The sequence below is a fragment of the Diadema antillarum genome, unplaced genomic scaffold, assembly GCF_040938485.1.
Source record: "Diadema antillarum isolate AM-2024a unplaced genomic scaffold, OU_Dant_1.0 seq00000637_RagTag, whole genome shotgun sequence".
Lineage (NCBI taxonomy): Eukaryota > Metazoa > Echinodermata > Echinoidea > Diadematoida > Diadematidae > Diadema > Diadema antillarum.
The window spans coordinates 1,762,592-1,783,424 of record NW_027271554.1 but is presented as its reverse complement, the minus strand read 5'-3'; the positions used below and the strand labels follow the sequence as shown (position 1 = coordinate 1,783,424).

Genomic DNA, 20,833 nt, shown 5'->3' with positions numbered 1-20,833 from the left:
GTCATCAATATTTTCTATAAGATGGAACGTTTTTTTCCGGTTGTAAACTAATGGAATTGCCTTGAGCAATACAAAAGACACTGGGCCCTGAAACAAACACATTTCAGTCAGAGAATAAAACACAAGCTTCTGACCACTCCCTACTGATTAGATGATGCCTGATGGTATACGTATGATTTAATTGTTGTTGTTTTTTTTTTAATGCAAAAGGGCCCTGATCATTTTGCCACTTCTTTCAAGTCGTTGATGATTTTTTTTTTTTTTTTTTTTTTTTTTACTAATTTGTCTTGCGCACTGTGTACCAAAGTCTAAAATGGCACAGAGCCCTCTATCGTCCGTCGCACCCTATCTCATGATGAACCCAGCTCGCAACGCACCTCGATTGACCTACGGTATGTATGGCACGATGCGTGTTGCGTATCGTATGTTGTGTTCACAGAACTCGAGTTCTGTGGTTGTGTTGTGTGGATGGCCATGGATAGCAGCCGGGTTCGGTTGTGAACGTGTGTGAATGGTGCCTAGATCGCCTCGCACGGCTTTACCAGTCAGCGGTGATGCGCTGTGTGTGTGTGTGGCGACTGTAGGGCTATCGTAAGACACGCGCACGTACGGAAATTTAACGGTGTGTGATAGAAACGAAGAGGAGCTACGCGACGGCGAAGAACCTACCAACGTATACGGGTTGAAAATCGTAATTCTCTCGGAATAATATTGTTGATTACGCGTTGGTATTGTCTTCAAGATTGTATATCATCATATTCAGCAGTGAGTATTTTATGTGAGACTTGTTGATCAAGAGAGATCCATTCATGTTTGTAGTGTGATTTTGCGTAATTATTTTGATGGATGACCACTGGCACTGCACTGGCACCGGCACTGCCCGTTCACTGGTCACTTGTGTAGTCCGATAAACTGATAGGTGGCACTGCACTGGCAAGTGGCAGATGTGGATGTGGCTAACTCACTGAACAAGGTGCGAACGAGGCAAGGTGTGAATGTGGAATCGAGATCGTTCTTACAGGAAAAGCAATTTTATTAATGCCTAACGTTAAACCTATTATGGTATGTGCTTTCACATGTGACTCAAGTCAATTGAATGTTGTGTGTTTGGCATTCAAAGCACTTTTTATAACCGGGGTCTGTGTACTCGACAACTGAGCCGGTTTTAAACTTGAATGTTGTGCTGTGCAAGTGTGCTCAATGTGCTCCGTCCGTCCTTGTTATGTGACCAGGCGTACCCAAGTAGCTGAATGGTTTCACACCAACCGATGGGATTGGGGTCTAACGCTAGCAACTTTTGTAGCCTTGCTCTTTTCTCGGCATTTACAGTGGCGGGTGTTATTGTTACGAACATGTGGCAGATGTGGCAGATGTGGCAGATCTGCCAGGCCTTGTCGGCCTGGATAACATTCAAACATACCTTGAAATGAATAACATAGACACAGTTCTACCTTGGAAGTGGGTGTAAAGTTGAGCCAAATCTAACTGCGACCAGCACCAGCAGCCCCAAATGCGTAGCCCCATTACGCTAGAAATCTATGCGTTTGGGGCTGCTGGTCGCAGTTAAGCCAAATCCAAACTTGCACTCCACATTATACATATTTGCCCCTCGGTGTCGGCATGACCATGATTAGGCATGAAATTAATATTCCTAATAGCTCTTTGGTAGGCACTGTGCAGAAAATTATGTAATTGCGAGGACAGAAAAATATCTCTTGGTGGTTGTATTCTTGTTCTGACACCAGAATCTCTCTAAATTAGACTTAAAACTGTTCACTGATAAGCTGTCAACTGTAAATGATGGTAACTTAACATTCCACTCATTGATTACTCTTGAGAGAAGGAGCACTGTCTCACTTTAGACAGTTTGAATGATAGAATGTAAAATTTGAAATGCTAACTTAAACCTACATCATACATGAATGTAAAATCTAGTCAAGTCCATGGAGATTTGATTAACTTTAATGCAATCAAGCAAGAGGAATACTTCAAAGAAAGGCCTTTAGTAGGTCTACTTTACATGGTCTGATGATGATGAGATCATGCTGTCATGCCTTGTGCTGTTATTGCATTATTTTTACTATCGGAGTCAAATGACGTGTTTATTGGGTGCCCTGTCATACAGCAGTAGTAACGATACTAACATTTTTCCACCACCCACCCAAAACAACCATATTATACAACCGTTGTACGTACTGTAGGTTGTCATGATAAATCTTCCAAGACTTGAAACATTGCACAATGAATAAACCTTACTCATCAAAACAACTTCTTCCTTTTATTTCTTTAAGAACAAAAGAAAGACTTACACATGTAACAGGTTCAAGTTTTAGATCTTTATCATGTTCGTTTTTTACATAGTGCCTTGTGGTGATTCCTTCCAAAAGGTACACTAGGGACTGACCAGTGACCAGTAGTTACAGTGCAAGTTGGAGACGACAATTTGGATTTGCAAACTTTTGTCATGTAGGAAAGATTTGCAAGCGTGGCAGGCTGTTGCAAATTTCTGGGAAGGACTGACTGAAGGGTACTGATGAATACGGGTGCTTGTTGCTTCGATGTTTTCTCAAAATGAGATTGTCGTGTGATTGTCATTCAAGGATTCATACAAAAGTCCTCTGACTCTGTGACTAAAACTGCACTGTCACTTTGTTTTCGAGGTGAATTTTGAAACAAATTTGGATAGGGTTTCCTACACATTGTACCCTTCACTTCTATCAACCTTCTACAATGAGGAAAGGTTCTATTGCTGTTGAAAATCCTTTTACCTTTATATCTTATCCATAACCCGTGCTCTGATTCTTACACACACCTGTACCCATCAGGGCCGTGGAGCGTTTTCAGAAGTTGGGGGGGGGGGGGGCCATTCGGGTTTCATGAGCTACGGCTGTAACAAGCAAAAAAAAAAAGGTCCTCAGCTCATTTCTCCCTTCCACTTTCGGGTTTCTTCAGCTGACAAGAAAAAAAAAAAACGAACGTCCTTGGCTCATCTCATCTCTCCCCTTCGATTCCCGGGTTTCTTCGGCTGACAAACAACAAAAAAAAGGGGGGTTTTCAGAGGAAAAACATAACCTCACTGCGCTCACACTTTAAGATCTCTGTCTATTTCTTTTCAGTGCCACTTACGTACTTCTGGGTTAAAAACAGTGGGGGGGGGGGGGGCCCAAAGTGATGACAGCTTAATGTATTCCTTTGTATGGTGCACAAAAATGCCCCCCCCCCCGCCATGCCCATATGATACAAAATTACATAGAAATACAGATAAATTAAAAGATTTAAATTGACATACAATAATTTTTATTTGTTTTGACAACCTGCATTTTGATGGAAGATAACATCCTTTCCAGTTCAAGGGATCGTATAGTTTTGGTTGAGACCTAATTTCAGATTTCTAACATTTTTTGGTAAGATAATGAGAAGCATCCTATGAAATATGAAAGAGCATGTAATTCTATGAGGAATTCAATGTTTATTTGATGAAAATTGGTTTCGAAATGGCTGAGATATCCAAAACAGAGTGATTCTAATAAGTGTGGGACCCACACTTTATTACGATCGCTTTGTTTTACTTTGTTTTTGGATGTTTCAGTCACTCCAAACCCGATTTTCATCAAATAAACTTTGAATCCCTCTGAAAATGGTATGCTCTGTACTATTTCATAAGTATTTTCTTGGTATCTCGCAAAAAGTTAAAAGCCTATTTCTTATCTCCACCAATACTGTACTATCCCTTTAAGGGCTTTAATAACATTCCTGTTGTATTCATGGAATAACCCGGGAACAGAATCTCTTAGGGGAATAATCAGAAACTGTACCAATTTGTCAATGTGTTTTGACTCTGTGCCAAGTACAGTATAAAGTGGAGCATATCCATCATGCATAAAATGTTGATGGTAGTTCTAGGAAGCCATGTTGAAAACAATATCAAAATACAATGAAGCAATACAAGTCCTGATCTTTTCTTTCATGCCTTGGTGTATGAAAGAAGATACGCAATCATCAGAATGTGCCAGGAGCGGTTTTTGTTTGTTTTGTTTTGTTTTTACAATTATTTTTATACATCAATTACTGGCAGATCTATACACATTTCAAGGAGTTAGTGTGTGAATCTCCATATACTGTAAAAGTGGAAATTTTCGCGGTGTTGAAATTTTTGCGCATTTCGCGCAACCAGAAACTAGCGCGAAAATAAAAGCACGCGGATATTTTTTGCTTGCCATATGTTCCTGTGCGTGATGTCTTGATTCCGCGGATTTAAAAACACGCGAAACTCTTTTTACCCGGCCAAGCGTGAAAATATCCACTTTTACAGTACACCACTAGAGTGACTTCACATGTGGCCATTGAATTTATGTTTTAATGATGAAAATAGTTCCACAATAAACTGAAAAAAGACAGGAATTTTGCAATATTCCAGTGGCCTGATTGTTCTGAGTCATGTTTGGAGAAACTTCTGTACCCATCAAATGAAAATGAAGACAGTGTAAAGACTGAAACCTCACTCCTAATCTATGGAACGAGCAGACATTTTTACTCTGTATTGTGTTATATTGGTCATACAATGTATGTGATATTTTATGAAGGACTACATGTAGACTCAAAAGCTACATTGTATGTGGTGTTCATAGCACTAGTATTGATAATCTGGTTTTTTTTTTCACTGTTACAGAGTATGAATTAAAAGCAGTGATTAAATTTTCAATCTTTCACACAGACTGTTGACTCTATTAAAAGGATAGTTTACCCCAGTATTAAAGTAAAGTTACTAAATAACTTCTTCTTTTTTTTTCATTTTGATTTTGTTAGTCAAGGTGTGTATCAAATTTTGGAAATTTGATTGAAAAGTTTGAAAAAAAAGAAAGAAAATACATTTTGAATGTCCTTATCAAATCTTGTTAAAATGAACATCTGTAACATGGGCACTTTGACATTGAGCCAACGATCATTTCAATTCTTAGGAATATGATTTGAGTACACAATGCATCACAACTGTTGGGTAAACTTTATAATACAATTATTTATAACAATTGCTCTAAAAGGGTCAAAGATTTTTAAATTAGATTTTTATTCGATGTATTGTCAACAAACCAATTCCTGCAGTCTGGAGGTTTCCAGCACTTTCTCAGTGCTAGTCATTGAACCCAGTAGGGATGTACAACTGAATGTTAAAATATATATTTTAGGCAATATGTTTGCTGTTTATATTGAACTTGAATTCAAGTTGTTGTTGTTGTTTTTTTTACTATTTCACTTCAGAAATTGTCTTTTCTCTATTAAATTGGCAACTCTAAATTTTACTGCTTATCATAATAACATAATGGACAAGGTTCCAATGATGTCATCAAGCCGTGGCTCTACTGGCTAGAGGGCAAAAACTGTGCAATGGGGGTCCCCATATGCCAAGGCAAGCGCATACTTACAGTACATCCCACATCCCATCAGCATGTGCAATGTTATTAGGCCACCCTGGCAGGCGGGTTTATCGTACAGATGTATGTGGTACATTTTTGTATGTGTGCTGGAGATCCATATGTACATAATGCATTTAATACACATGTTTTTGTTTTGTTTTGTTTTGTTTTGTTTTGTTTGTTTTTTTGCCCCTCAGGCAATGCATACAAGTGTATCATATTGACGTCATGGAACCTTGTCTATTGGAGATGAATGCAATAGGTAGAAATGGTTGAACTGTTGAAAATTGGCATAAAATCTTCAGTAGTGCAGTACACTGTACAACATTTCAGGAAATACTGCACTTGTAGTGCAATGAATAATAAACAAATTCAGCACCAATTTTGCTAAGGTTTAGAGAACGTAAGAGGATGTTAATGTGAGACTATGCTTCTTGAATGACAAAGAACATCCTCTGCTAGTCACAGCAATATCCTGGTGGACACCCTGAATCTCCACAGAGTCTCCCCCCCCCCCCCCCCCCCAATCCAGGCAAGTAACTTTCTGCAGGATGAGGGATTATTTAGTTTGTTTATTATTTGCATGAGTCAGACTTTTGATATATGTCCCGGACATGCGCCCACTATTTCCTTTTTATCAAAGCCCTTTCCCCCATGTTCATTTAAGGGGTCACATTTACACAAGTCCAGCTGCAAGATCCATACAAGAAGCTCCTTGATACAAGCTACAATACACAGTGTGTATATGTACAAATGTACATGTTGTGGTACATTGCCCCCTCCCCCTCCCTCACACCCACACACATGCGACATATTTCACAGACAGTTCATAGATTTCTCAAGGTATTGCCTATCATTTAACAGTCTACGGTGAGTGTGATTGGACTTCTTGTTTTCAAGAGCAAGTTGTTGACTGCCAATTTTTCATTCAGTTGCACAGTGAAAATTAAAGGTCCAGTTTACCTTTAGGAGCAGTGATTTAAACAATGTTCAAGATATCACATTTGATGCATATGTCAGGTCAGTTGTATCACAAATCATCCTACCATATGAAATTTTTGCAATAAAGCCTAACATTTTTATAAGGAGATATCAGTATTTTTCTCATTAAACCATAAGTGTAGACGGTTTAGTCTGGAAACATCTTTATTGTAACTATTGTTCACATTTTGTATATATGAATTTAACAACAAAACATCAATTATACTGGTTCAAATTTTTACATTGGTTGTTTCTATCCCTAACTTACATTTTAGAACTAGTTTGAAGCACTAATGCTGGGTTTTTGTTTCATCTGCAAATGGTAAATTATGCTTTTAAAGTACAAACCTTTCATATTGTTCAGATGACAATGATACTGTAAACCATTCTAGATCTCTATAACATTCTTTCTCTAGCTACGATTGTATAATATGAATACTGGGAAGAGAAACTTACCATTTCAGACGAGGGGTTTCTGCAAAGCATTCAAGAAATTTCCAATGTCTATTTGGTGAGTGCTCACCCCAGTTATGTAATCAAGACTCAATCAATCATTACACAGGCTGGGTTACTGTTTAACCGGGCAGAAATGAATGAATGCTTGAAATAATGCTGTATTGTTGACAGTGCATCATCTTGCCCTATGCCCCAGTGGTCAGAGAGTGACCAATACTGCCCAGCAGGATTCCCAGTATGGATACAGACACACAGTTGAGTGTGTTAGAGAGTTATAAATGTCTTTCCCTGTGCAAACAAGACAACTGGAATAGAGTGGTATGTACATCGTGAATATGTACATGAAGAAGTCAGATACTGTAAAAGTGGATATTTTCGCGCGACTAATTTTTCGCGCTTGGCCGGGTAAGAAGAGTTTCGCGTGTTTTTAATTCCGCGGAATCAAGACATCACGCACAGGAACATATGGCAAGCAAAAAATATTCGCGTGCTTTTATTTTCGCGCTAGTTTCTGGTTGCGCGAAATGCGCGAAAATTTCCACTTTTACAGTAATACTGTATATTCTATGCATGAGTACTTTGCCCATTGTGAAAATTCCTCAATAGCATTGATACTATCAGAGTATACATGCAGAAACCTGTGTACCCATGCATGGAAACCAGAGAAACAAATAACAAAGCATACCAAAGCCTGTGGCTGGATGAGGTGACAGCAGAAATAAGAGTGGGGGCAAAATGATAAAGTAGTGCCGTGAGGTCTGAGGCCGGAAAGACTACAATGTACGTAGCAACTGGTGGTGTCTATCCAGCTGTTTGCACGATCTGTGTACAGAGAAACTGAAGGTGCAGATGAGATGACATCACTACAAAAAGATACTCTCCTCTGGCATGTCTCCGATACTGTATTACAAGTGCCCAGTTGTGCAACAATATTGAAATTTATCCCTCAAAAACACTTGACGAGAGACAGTTGTATCCTGCGATTCAGTGTTGATCCACTGTATGCTGTGTAGAGTGTATTCTGTACCCTTTGATACAATTTGTAATGTGATGCCATATGATATCAGTTTCCTATCACTTTCACTTGAATTACTTGAATGAGTATTGACTTTTATATCATAAAGTACAAACATACTTTGTATGTTTGTACTTTACCATATGGCTGTATTATCATGCAGCACTTTTTGTTTTCATGTTACAATTGTAGAACTGTCCCATATTATACAACACCTTAAAGATATTCTAGCTATCTGATAGGTTGATTGCTCATCACATGACATACAGTTAAAAATACATTGTACCATTGCACACTGTTGCTGTGAAACATGCAATTTTTGTCGAGCAATTTTGGTAGGATATTGCATGGCTGTCATTGCCATTTACAATACATTTACTCGCAAATTAGGCCCATAGTCAATTTGTAGTTTTTCACCATTGCGCGCTTTTGACGCTGCAATACATACTCTAGCCAATCGGCTGCTGGTCTAATTCTGGCATTACATACCTGACTTGACATGTCATAATTTCTTCGATCCTCTCTGCATTAGTCATGCGATTGCATAGCTAAGACTAATCAGCCACTAGTATCTATAGACCATTTAATATTGTACATAGTATGCTGCCCTTCTCTACCCAAGTCCTTTATTCATTGTTATTTGGCTGTCATATCCCTCTTGAATTCTTGCTGAGTACCTCCTTCATGATGAGTCAAAAATAATCAACCTCCTTTTATCCCTCGTTCCCCTGCAGTTTCCAGTTGTGCATTCAGGTGTGTGCATGTAGTCTCAATACACAGACTGTTGAAGCTAATTAATCAATTGTTGAAAGTTTTAATACTCTGCCTCAGATAACCTACAAATGTAATTTAAGGAAAATAAACTACAGTTGCAATTTTCTTCTGTCCCAATTTTATATCAGTTTACAAGTAGCTGGAAGTTACTTACATACATGTACAATGTAGATGTACATTGTACTTGGTCAACAATCAGAATTTTTGTGTGGGTTTTTGGTTTCTGAATGGGTTCAGTGACAGAGCAAAATTCTCACGCAGGCATTCTCGGCTCCCTCAAAAGAAATGAATGGCCTGGTACTAAGACTAGTACTACCAAGGTCCAATCGCTTTTAGGGGGTGACTCAGTGATACCCAGTCGTGCATCAAACGCTACCTCCACTGCTGGATGCAAGCATACACTGTAGTTCTAAGCAAAGCTCTCCAATTTAGCATTGGCTTAAACATTGCTGCTACATGAGGGTACAATGTATATGAAAACAAGAAAAGACACACTATAAATGGGGTGGAGTAGTACTAGTAGTACAAAATTGTACCATAATTGTACCACGGCTTCTACTTCAGGTTTACATCACAATATGCATGTTCCGATGACAGAAGGAGTGAGAAGATCAGGATCGCAATCCGAATCACAATTTTTTGACCTGCCAGGTGGGTGTTCACGCAACAAATTAGTGAGATTTCGATTGTGAGCGAAACATCACTGTTTGGATTGTGATCTTAAATCTCACTCCCAAACTGCAAACTGTGCGAACTCCCTATGGTGAGATGTGCACGTACATATGTACAAGTATGGTGGAAGAGCCACTCATCACCCAGCAGTGCTACTGCTACATATTGTAGGTGTTTGGTAGTGCATCTCCAGCATGTGAAGCAAACTCCCTCTGATGCTTCATGGAGCAAAATTTAGGTGGGGCTCTCACTGGAAGAGCAGGGTGAGTGCTCCCATACAATGTAGGTGGTTGCTATGCTGTTGTTAGGGAACCTGTCTTATTCCTACTCCCTCCTCTCATTTCACCCCCCCCCCCTTTCATCTTCATTTTTCATTCCTAGTTCAGACAATGTCAAAGTTGGTATTAAACCGTATCATAACAGCCATCTGATAATGCGTTCACAGTGGCCATGCGACTCCACAACTGAGGCTCAACTTAAATCCACGACTTGTGCAGTACCATACTATAGTCAATGTGAACATTTTCACACCATCTTAATTTTAGGCGGGGTACTGTAGTCACGTCTCACATCAACGCCATTGAAGACTAATCCTCCTGCCAATGAAGCAATGATACATGTTTATTATGGCAATGCATGGAACCATATTCCATACCACATGTACAGTCAGTGTACTGGGCATACATAGAAAGATAAAATTTTCTTTTTCTTTGTTTCCTTTTTTTTTTTTTTTTTTGAAGATTCACCACATACAGTGTGTGCTTTTGTGCAGTGGCAGCCCGAGTTGGAGGAACTTGAGAAAGTAGCATAATGAATGAAATGGGGAGTTCACTCCCCTTTTTAATGTTACACTACCAGGCTATGTGAAAACATACAATGTCCTAAAATGTTGGCATTTTTGATGAATCATATTGGACCATATTTTCAGTCATTGCTGAAGCAGATCGATAAAAAGGGTACATGTATGTTGGTACATTGTGTATGTGGCCCACCAAAACAATAGTATTGATGCATGATCAGTGTTCACAGGCAGGCTTGTGTTAGCAATAGGCCAGATTAGAGCCATTGTCTCGAGACAACCATAAGATGTTTTTTATGGCGAGTGATGGCTTTTTACCTGTCGTGACTGCACTTATTTTTGTAAAGAGCACATTATACATATCTAGCCTTTTTATCAGACTGAACTTCTGACATGTGCGCATCCTATCTCTGTGTATTCTTTCCTGCTCTACAACAGTAGCTTTCACTATGGATCAATGCCCCCTGTTTGTAGGAGTGCGTCACCAGTTACAAATGTATGTGTGGTAATCTGCGAATAACAAATGTAAAGCCGGTGTAATCACACGCTCTGTGCTGAAATGTCAGGTGCATTGCACTGCACCATACATTGTACTATTCACATTGGGATGGTGCCTAGCTGTGACACAGCAGTATCATTGTGGTGGAGCTGGCCAGAGAACGGGTTGAAACCATGCACACTCACCTTTCGTATGCGATTGGTTTATTGACAATCAGTTAATATTCAAGTGATCATCCAGAGGGGGCGATCTTTGTACTTTATATACCTCATTCTTCCAACCGAAATGAGAGAAAATTATAGTGATGGTAGATTTGTATCGAATTGAGTGCATGCATGTACATAGTGCTTTGGTTGTTTCTTTTTCATTCTACTCTCTTTCTCCCTCTCTACCTCCGTCAGATCTGTCATCAAGGTTCAGAGTGTTGGTCTGGGTTGTTTTTGTTGTTTTTAGCATTTGTATACTGCTCCAGGCTGTGCCATTTAAATATTTGCTATTCCATCAAGAGGTATAAAGTGTAATGGCGAAAGAAAACAACTTTTTTTTTCAAGATTGTTTCTTCTCAGTTTTGGCATAAAGAGCTCTTTAAAAAAGATAGCAATTCCAAGGTTCAATCAAAATTTAAAGTGAATGCAGTGTACCACTTTGCAAGCAAGATGACAGTGCATCACAAGGATCATCTCTCTCCACTGCAGTGGAGAGCAACCTTTATCCACACCCTCTTATCTTGTAAAATAACAAGTGTTCTGCTGGTTTTTAAGGAATCATTGGCAATTTCTCATAAGCAAAAAATATTTTGTAAGCTACCCAATCAGCTGTTCAATCCATTAATGTAGTTTTTCATGTGGATGTACGTATACATGTATGTATTTCCTTTTTAGATGGGAATGACGCCGACGCCTCCAAAGTGATTATAAATGGATCTGAAGTATTTACCCGTGACGTAGATTGTATATAGTGGTGGCAGTTGATGTGAGAGCATTCAAATAGCTCCATCATATCAGCACGTTGTTCATTACGGCAGGTGGACTGTATTGATCCATCACTCAGAAGGTGGTGGAAAAAAAAAAAGCGAACCCGCAAAATAATCGGCCAGAGATATTGAGCTTAAACGAGCTCCTCTTGTGTTTGCTGCTGATGTCCATGTACATGTTTGGTACGTTGGATCCTTAGCCTTTGTACACCAGGAGCTTTGTAACATACATTACAATATAATCAGGCACATCTTTCTTTTCAGATACAGGAGTACATACATATAATGACAGAGTCAGCGCAACAGGGTATACTGCATTTGGTTGAATTTTTGCACAATTCACAACTTCATAATAAAAATTCTATACAATGTTTGTTCTAGTTCATGGTTTTTAGAAGCAGGTTTTAGTATGAAAACAAAAGGTTTAATCTTCATCAAATGTTTTTGCTGTTACAATGTAAAAATGGGAACAAGCATGTCTATTTCCTTCAAGTGTTTGTGAGTACAGGTGGATATTGATAGAAAATTTCTCGGTCAGGAGAGTACAAAATATTATCAAGACTGAAAGTCAGTGTGACAGTTGTTAAGGAAATGTACTTTGCGTATAATGTAGTGAAAGTGCTCCCCCCCCCCCCCATTTTTCCTCAGAGCTAGTATTTATAAACTATTTGGTGATAGGTTGTATAAAAATCAATCATACAAAATGATCTATTTTTGTATTATGTGTGGTATGCAAGATATTGGTGTTGGTAATCTACATTTTCAGTGAACATGTATCCTACCCATTGATATCATTTTTGTGTGAATTTAATCTACCAATCTTCTAAGGTGAAATCATTCCTCTTTGAGTGTTTTTCCATTAATAACAAATTCATCTCAAGCTGTTTCAAACTAGAATTACCACGACAACATCCGGGTAGCATCCTAGTAATCTTTTTTTTCCCCCCTGCCTGTTTAAATGGTCCCTGCAAATTGTTGCACGGACGTTGTTGTGGTAACTTTTGCCAAATTCTACCACAGCCAGCTATTATTGTAGGGCGTGTACAGCGACATTACCCTGACAGCCCTTCTGTTAGAACGCAACAGCGGTAACATTCCTCATACACTCAACACGCATGCTCAACATTGCAGACAGAGAATGATTGACATGCCCCGCGCCGATCACATGCATACAAATGTACCACTGATCTCTTTCTACATGTGTACAGTAGTTGAGATTAGTGATTGCCTACCTGGATCTTTCTGATCTTTTTAGGTCAAGTTTGGGGTAAAACAGGGTCATGTTTTGATGCACAATTGGAATAGTAATCATTTGCTATTTAATCTATGTTGCCTACCCAAGGACTAACTGAAGTAATGATGGTTAAATCTCATTATGTTGTGTTTAACTGTACATTGTATTATCCTTGGCTGCAATGCAGTCTAATGCAAGAGGCCTTGTGTGTAATGTCTATGACACCCCACAGCCACGATGAGTAGGCCTACAACATTACATTAAACCTGATTAATGAACTCTTGAGGCCTCTTTCGTGCTGTGCGATTCCAGCAGTGTAGGTCATAAAAGCGATTTACCTTTGGATACTGGGGCTGAGTGCATGATATGTATGCTGTACAGATGATGCCACTGTGTGGTACAAAATTGTACATGTTCTTTATACATGTAGCAGAGGTTCTAATCTAACGCCAGTTGACTTATGTTCTGTAAAGTAATGACACGCCAAAATAGTGCCTTCTTCAACACAGAATGCAGCAATATTCTGTCTAATGTTTTGTCTCCAGCAGATACGAAAGTGCTAAAATAGAACTTAAAAAGGAAAAATGCGTGAATGACATTTCAATAGTAAACACTTAGCTGTGGCTTCAGATCGTAAATTGAAGGTGGTTCTGTATGATATCCATAATAGCCTGCATGGCATGCTTGTTATAACCTCTAAACTTTGAATCTGCATGTACAGCCTTACACAGTACTGAATTTCCCCAGTAAAATAGAACCCCATACATACGTGTAGGCCCTATCCACTGGCTATGGGAATAAAATGTGACTTATGATTGTGAAGTGATGCCCATTAAAAGTTTACATAAAATCTCGTCATGGGGTTAACCCGGTTTGTTGGAATGCCCAATTCTCAATAATCTCTGCATACTGTGGATGGTGAAATGTAGTGTGATAGTTTGACACTGCACATTTAAGGGTCGGTAGTAACTACTTGTAGTATGAAAAGGTTGAGTGACTCAAAATGGAAAAATAAGAAAACAAACAAAGGAATTTACAGTTTTGGATGCCAACCTTGCAGAAACAGTGTGACGTCACAATGGCTCTGAATAGCTGCGTTTGCCTTGCCATTCTGGTTGTCATCTTTTTTAGGGGAATTCTTTTGTGTTTGTGCACAGACACCCAGGGATGAGGTTAGAGAATAAAGTCGAAGGATTATCCTCCCAGTTTGTGAAATGGGTGGCATGTTTGCTCAGACTTCGGGGTCACCAAACTTTGCTTCTGTTTTTTTTTTTTTCATGGCAGAAACCAAGCTAGAACAGATACAAGAGAAGTGAACCAAAAGTATGGCCAACTCTGCGTGGAGGGTTTATTTAGATGGTCTCTGTTGTGCTGCTCTACGGAACGTGAAATGCTGTATGATTTTGCTGGCCTTCCTTTACAAGCCAGTGGTCGGCAAACACATGCTTCATTGTGTATTGTGGTGACAGGAATATAAATGTATCTGTACATCTCCAGTGTAAAGTCAAGTAGTCTTGAATGCCAGTCAGTCTCTGTGTATCTTCGATAGGCTTTTAGTGTTTACTAAGCAAGATCTGAAAGTGTACAGACTACGAGTCCATTTACAGTAAGTGATGTAAAAGGTAAATTTTATAGGTTCATAATTTTGCTGATATACTGATACTACTACATGTGTACATCTATTACCAAGTCTAATGAGAGTGATATGATAAAGATCCTGAATCCACAATGTACAATGTAGGCCTATAGAACTACCAAAAATGGCAGTCGGATGATGACAGTGATATCAACAACATACTGTTATGCACCAAACAGTTTGCGAGGTTTTTATAATTTTCACAAATTTTGCAAGTCGGGTGCTATTCCTGAATGTAAAAACATGTGAAATATTAACTCTGATCTGAACACGCTTGATACATTTGTTTGTCCGCAATCGCGAATTTAACCACTCACAAAATTGTTAGGAAGTCCCGATTTGTGAAAAATTATACACGCCATTAAAATGTGACATTTTTTACAGTGTAATGACTTAATTAGGACAACTTCAGTGTGATCAATATCTTTTAAATGGCATTTGCCAGTGGCAGTGCTGTATTGAACATAAAGCAGTCTACTAGAGGGTCTGGCTGACTGGCCCTCAAGGGTGGGGCTGGGGGCAGCTGGCATAAGCCCAAGACTATATATAGCATTTACTGCATGGCGAATTCAATAAGCCTACAAAGTCTGTTTGATAACTACAAATAGTTTTACCTCGGTATTGGTATTTGCATGATCCACAAGTGCATAAACATTTTATGATGTACACGTTGTAGTAACTTGCTTTTTCTCTCTCCCTTTTTTCCATTCTCTTGCTCGCTCTTTTTCCCCCTTACCCGATCTTTTTAGATATTTGCAATTACGAAAGTTGCTTGTTTTGACTTGTAATGTGCATGTTTGGCAGTAGAACCCACACCCATGCCCGACCTGAAGTGACATAGCCCTTTGTGAAATAAGCATAACATGTCATTTGAGTTATGCATACACACTTTATACTCCCAACTCGCAACCTTTACAAAAGTGTACGTACCATCGAAGTACCACACGAAATCTGATGTTTGGAAAAGAAAGGAGGGCGGGGGCTCCAAAATGAGAAATAGGACTGTTGAATACAGGTTTGAATGCACGTTTGAATGCGCGTTCGTGCGTGAATGATTTAATAGCTGTAACAGGAGGTATTGTGACATCACTAATGACCTAAAAAATGAAGGGTGACTTGTTTTATGTACATACATGTAGTAGGCGTTTTCACATCAGCCTGATGTTTCAAAATAGTGCGCTATTTTCTGACTTGGAAAATTAACCCAATCCCGAAATAGCGCGCTATTTGATAATGTGAACACAAATTAGCGTGCAAATTGTATCTCTCTGATCGAGAAAATTTCTCGACTCCAACTCGGGAAATTTCTGAAATAGCAGGATTGTAGCGCGCTATTTGATAATGTGAAAACGACTCGCGAAATTAGCGCGATGCATCCCATCATGCCTAGCGTGTGTGACCCGATCGATCGAGGCAAACTGCACACAAATCATGAGGAATTTTTGAGAGGGCACACACATTACTGATGCTGTTTGCACATAATCAGCTATCAAATTAGCTCGAAAAACAATGCGGGCTAGTTCTCTTCGGGCTGATGTGAATAAGAAATGAATAGCGCTCTAATTCGCAATCGCGAAAAATATCTCGAGCTTGGATTTTTATCCGGCTGATGTGAAAACGCCTACTGTGGATTGCATCCACCCTCTCTCTTGTTTTTGTGAAGTTATGCAAAAATATGGGAAGTCTATGATTTCCTTATACTGCAACTGATTAACATGTTTTCCTTGTTTACTAGTATGAATTGTGGTCGAGTAATTCTCATACTTCAATTACCTATTTAAATGCACTTACATGTACTGTAAAAGTGGATATTTTCGAGTGAATAATTTTTCGCACTCAGCTGGGTGAGAAGAGTTAAATTGCATTTTTTAATTCCGCGGAATCATGACATCAACTACAGAAGCATATGGCATGCAAAAATATTTGTGTGTATTTATTTTCGCGCTAGTTTCTAGTTGCACAAAATGCGTGAAATGTTCAGCACTGCGAAAATTTCCACTTTTGTGTATTGTTCTTATCTCCTCCATGGCCAAGTCAGTTTGAACATTTCAGTTTAGAGTTCTTTTTTTTTTTCTAAATACAGAAGCAGTCAAGATGCAGAGTTTTGTTGAGTTAACAGTATATCAGCAAACTGGTGTAAGCAGTATAAAACCCCCCTCTTTTTCCTTTTTTCCCCCCAAAGTTAAAAAGTGAATCTTTTGTCATGACAGCTTACATTGTACTTTCATGCTATTCTCGTTTCCTGTACAAAAATTTGTAGACCTACACATTGTACAATGATATGAACATTCCAACTTTGTGAACATCTACATGCATTCTTGTGAATACATGTACAAGTATACATCTTTAATAATTTTTTTTAAAGGCACAGATGACACCCAGAGTAGCATCTGGTTGTCCTTAAACTTTGTTGAAAGTCAAGAGCTGTGACCAACTACAGTGTATTAAAACTATTGAATTGCTTCCCGCAGCTCTGCCGCCAGCTTCCTGTATTGCTCCTGGCACCCCGGTAGTGGTCCTAGTCTTTACATGCCAGACACAATGACATATTTTATTGTTACTATCAGTTCTGTAAACCGTCTCCAGATCACTGGCCCAAAATCCTACTGACTTTGTAGTATGAGCATGTGGCCAATGGGACTAAACAAGTTGATATTATATAGTTTTTTTGTATATATATTTGTTCATTTAATTTTTTTTGTTTATTTTTTTTTGTTAGGGGGAGGGTCTTCCTGTTTATTTTTCAGCAGTGCAGGAATGAGATTTTGTTCCATCAGTTATACTTTTGAGCGATATCAGTGAATGAGCGCAGGTGTATTTCTTATTTTTAAAGAGAAATCTCTTGTAAGTCGAGGTCCAAATAGTGTACTTTGACGAGCAAAGTGTCCACTGGATTGTATGTGTGGGGGCAGTGGCATCCTGTAATGTAAGATGGCAGTGTACCGTAGAGTTGTGTGATCAATATGGCAGTCAAATTTCCTGGTACACTACTGCTGTGGCTAGTGTGTATCAATTCTGTCTTTTTCACATTAATCAAACATGTTTGTGATAGCTGCCTTTCTGTCAGCCGCTCTCAGAACCAAAAGGAAACAACACATTTGAGATTTGGGATTCTGGTATGAATGCCTTTGTTTTTGCTGCACAGTTAGACTGCATTGTTTTGTTTTGTTATGATTTTTCTGAATTACAAAAGAGTTCGATTGGGCTGACAAAAAATATGGAATGGATAGCATTCTCGAAGCTACCCATCAACAAAGCATACTGTAAAAATAGACATTTTCATGTTGCCTTTCTCTTTTTTTGTGCTCAGGTGGGTAAGATGAATTTTAAATGTTTTTGATTCAGAACAACAAATATGGTTACTTTAGTTTTTGGTGATCATGTTAGTTTAAATGCGAAATGCATGAAAATTTCCTCACGGCAAAATTGTTTACTTTTACAGTTGGGTACTAATACTTCATACCACAGTAGATAAATGTATTGCAATTTTGTGTGTATACTGTTTCAGTCATTGTGTTTGGTTTTATATTTTTTTTGTGTTGCAGCTTCGTAACCTTCAGCTGAAACAGGAGCAAGAACGAACTCGCAACCTTCAGGACGCCCTCCACGCCCTCGCCCGACAGCACGACCGCCTCGAGCTGCTGTCCGCGAGCCTCTCGACCAGCCCTCGCAACCACTACACAGGCATCGCCCAGGAGTTCGACTACCACTTCGACGACCATGAGTTCCTCAGTGTGAGGGGCGACTCGGACAGCGGGAGTGGCGGAGGCAGCCCCGCCGGGAGCTTCTTTGATGTCGACGACGACGACGATCGCCTGAGCGACGTCGAGAGCTTCTACAGCGTCAGGATGGACACTGGGCAGGACAGGATGGTGGCCGAGGGAGTCGGCCAGTTGAGGATATCGGACTCAGAGAACCACTCGAACAATAAGCAGAGCGAAGAGGAAAGTGTGGTGCCATGCTCCTCTCAGAACGGAGGACACAATGGCAGGACAAAGAGGGAAGGGCTGGGGAGAGATGCCTTCACGTTTGGTGACGTGCCTGAAATCATTATTCCAGGGAGTACGAGGTAAGTTCACACATTGTCAAACTAGTGTATGTAATATTTGGTCGTCTTGAAAGTTGAGGAGAATTCCCATGTTTAACTGAATTAGGTAGAATTTGGACGACGGAAGTGTGATGTGGACATGTCATCAAACTTTGATTTGCCTTGCTTGTTAAAGACAGCTTTAGTATGGCATGTAGACCACTATCAAATGCCCAGCATTTATATAGTTTTCATTTAAAATATTTCCAGAGCTGACTGTTGCTGGAGGCCTTTAATATTGTCATAGAATTGCTATTGGAATGCACACCTCGCAGATAGTACTGTGTGCTTGCCAACTTCTCTTTTTTGTTTCTGACACACTATGCAAAAAGCACACCATACTCTGTGTCTTAGGGAAGGGATATTTATTCTCACTAGCGTTCTACCGCGGGATCCCGCAAATTTGCGGTAGGACGATTTGCCGAACGCGTAATACGCGCTGAACGTTTTTTTCCTCGCGCAGCGGCAGGGGAAAAAAATCGTGCGGAGGAACGCGGTAGGACGCTGATCGTCCTGCCGCGGTATGACGGGCATGATTCATTCTTCGTGTGCACGCAACTACGGGGAGATACTGAAGTGGTGTACGCACATCCTTTCCCCGTCGATCGGATCACTGTGGCACAACCTTCCTAAACGTTTGATGCATGCACGATACACTCGTACACTGGCGCTGAAAATCTAGTTACATGTATCATGTTGTAGTGTATTTGGGCGGCTCGTGTGTTTCACGCGGGGTTAGTAACGGTGCGTTTCAATTTTTGAGTTCTCACGATCGTATTAATAAACATTATACACTATCTTTCGATCTCAACATCAGCAAAACTGCGTTTGACTTGTTTGCACTTTACGAATTCTTTGAGCTCTGTCACAGCACGATCATGACAAAGTTTTGTCAAATTCTTTCGAAATCATGCTCAGCAAAACTGCGTGTGATTTGTCTACAATTCTTTGGGCTCTCTCCAGCACGATCATGACATTTTTAATCTAATTTTATCTTTTTAATTGTTTTTGTTCGATCTCACTTTCAGGAAAATTGCGAGTAATTTTTTTTTTCTTTGAGTTTGTACAGTACGATCATGACATGTGAAGTAAACTTCAATCTATCACACACTTTCTCATACTACATGTAGTAGTAAAGATGGGCAAGCGTTTTGGAACAAGGAAAAAAAAAATGCTTGACCGAATCGGGCAAGCAAATTATTTTGAAGTCATCCTTTTCCCCCACATTTTTCCCAGAGCTCCAATATCAATAAACCCATAAAAATCGAGCATACGGAAGCCCTTAGCTATATAACGACTGTCTAGCGCTGCTACGCAGTTTCTAACAACTTTCCAACACTTACTTTTCGATGAAACACGAACACTCGAGAGATCGCTATGATCGGAAGTACGAGTAGTTATACAATGTACTTGAATATTCCATTGCAATTTGTGTGTGAATAGTATTCCGTAGTGACAAAGCCCAATATTTTGGCAGTAAAAGTAGCCACCAGCAGAGGAAACTGCCGTTTTCTGCTCGCCGTAAGCTGTTTGCAGGTGAGTATAGGTGACCCCCCTCGTAAACAGCCATACAGGAACTGTTTGTGCACCACGTGTCTGTAGAGCACGCAGCGAATTCGGAGAAACAAAACAGAACGCAGTCACGTAGACAAAGTTGTGAACACCAACTTGACCAAGAAGCAAAACATGAAAAATCCCACGATGGCAAGGTGCCAGACTTTGGGAAGGGTGGGGCGGTAGAATAGAGAGCATTCAACAAAGGAAACCGCGCGCACTGGTGCATTCCTGGAGGTTATAAACAGTCTGGAGCCTGGGGGACCCGGGATGGACAGGTAAGGAAAGCAAGTCGAAGACCGAGGGCGAAGACCAGGATGTCAAACATTTAATACGATTCGTTATCACAGGCTATTTTTTCTTTTTCCTCTAATTTCTTATCTATATGATCTTTCATTTATCGGTAAAAAGAAAAAACAGTAATTGATGTCAGGATTCAAATAACTTGTTTTTTTTGTGTGCCTTATTTTCTTTTCTACTAAATTATATCTTACCTGAATTATCACCACTGATCGGGGAAAAAACAACAGTAACTGTTCGTTTCTCACAGTTCACAATCCGAAGTTTTTTATTTTGTTTTTTGTTTTTTTTTATAAACAAAAAAAAAATGAAAGAGAGAAAAAAAAAGTTTCGGTTTTCCGAAGGTTCGTTTTACCAAATATGAAAAAAGAAGAAGAAAAGTTAAGTAATTTTGAAGGTTTGTTGATTCGAAAGCGCAACACAATGTGTAATTCTGAAGATT

The 20,833-nt window shown here is 39.5% G+C and overlaps 1 protein-coding gene across 1 annotated transcript in view; it reads left to right on the top strand.

Moving 5' to 3' along the window:
• The window catches only part of LOC139736353 (oxysterol-binding protein-related protein 1-like), a 105,638-nt gene that overhangs the window by 29,904 nt on the left and 54,901 nt on the right, over positions 1 to 20,833 (top strand). The window contains 1 exon segment of the mRNA XM_071647109.1: positions 17,996 to 18,519. Within this exon segment, the coding sequence (XP_071503210.1) occupies positions 17,996 to 18,519 (524 nt within the window).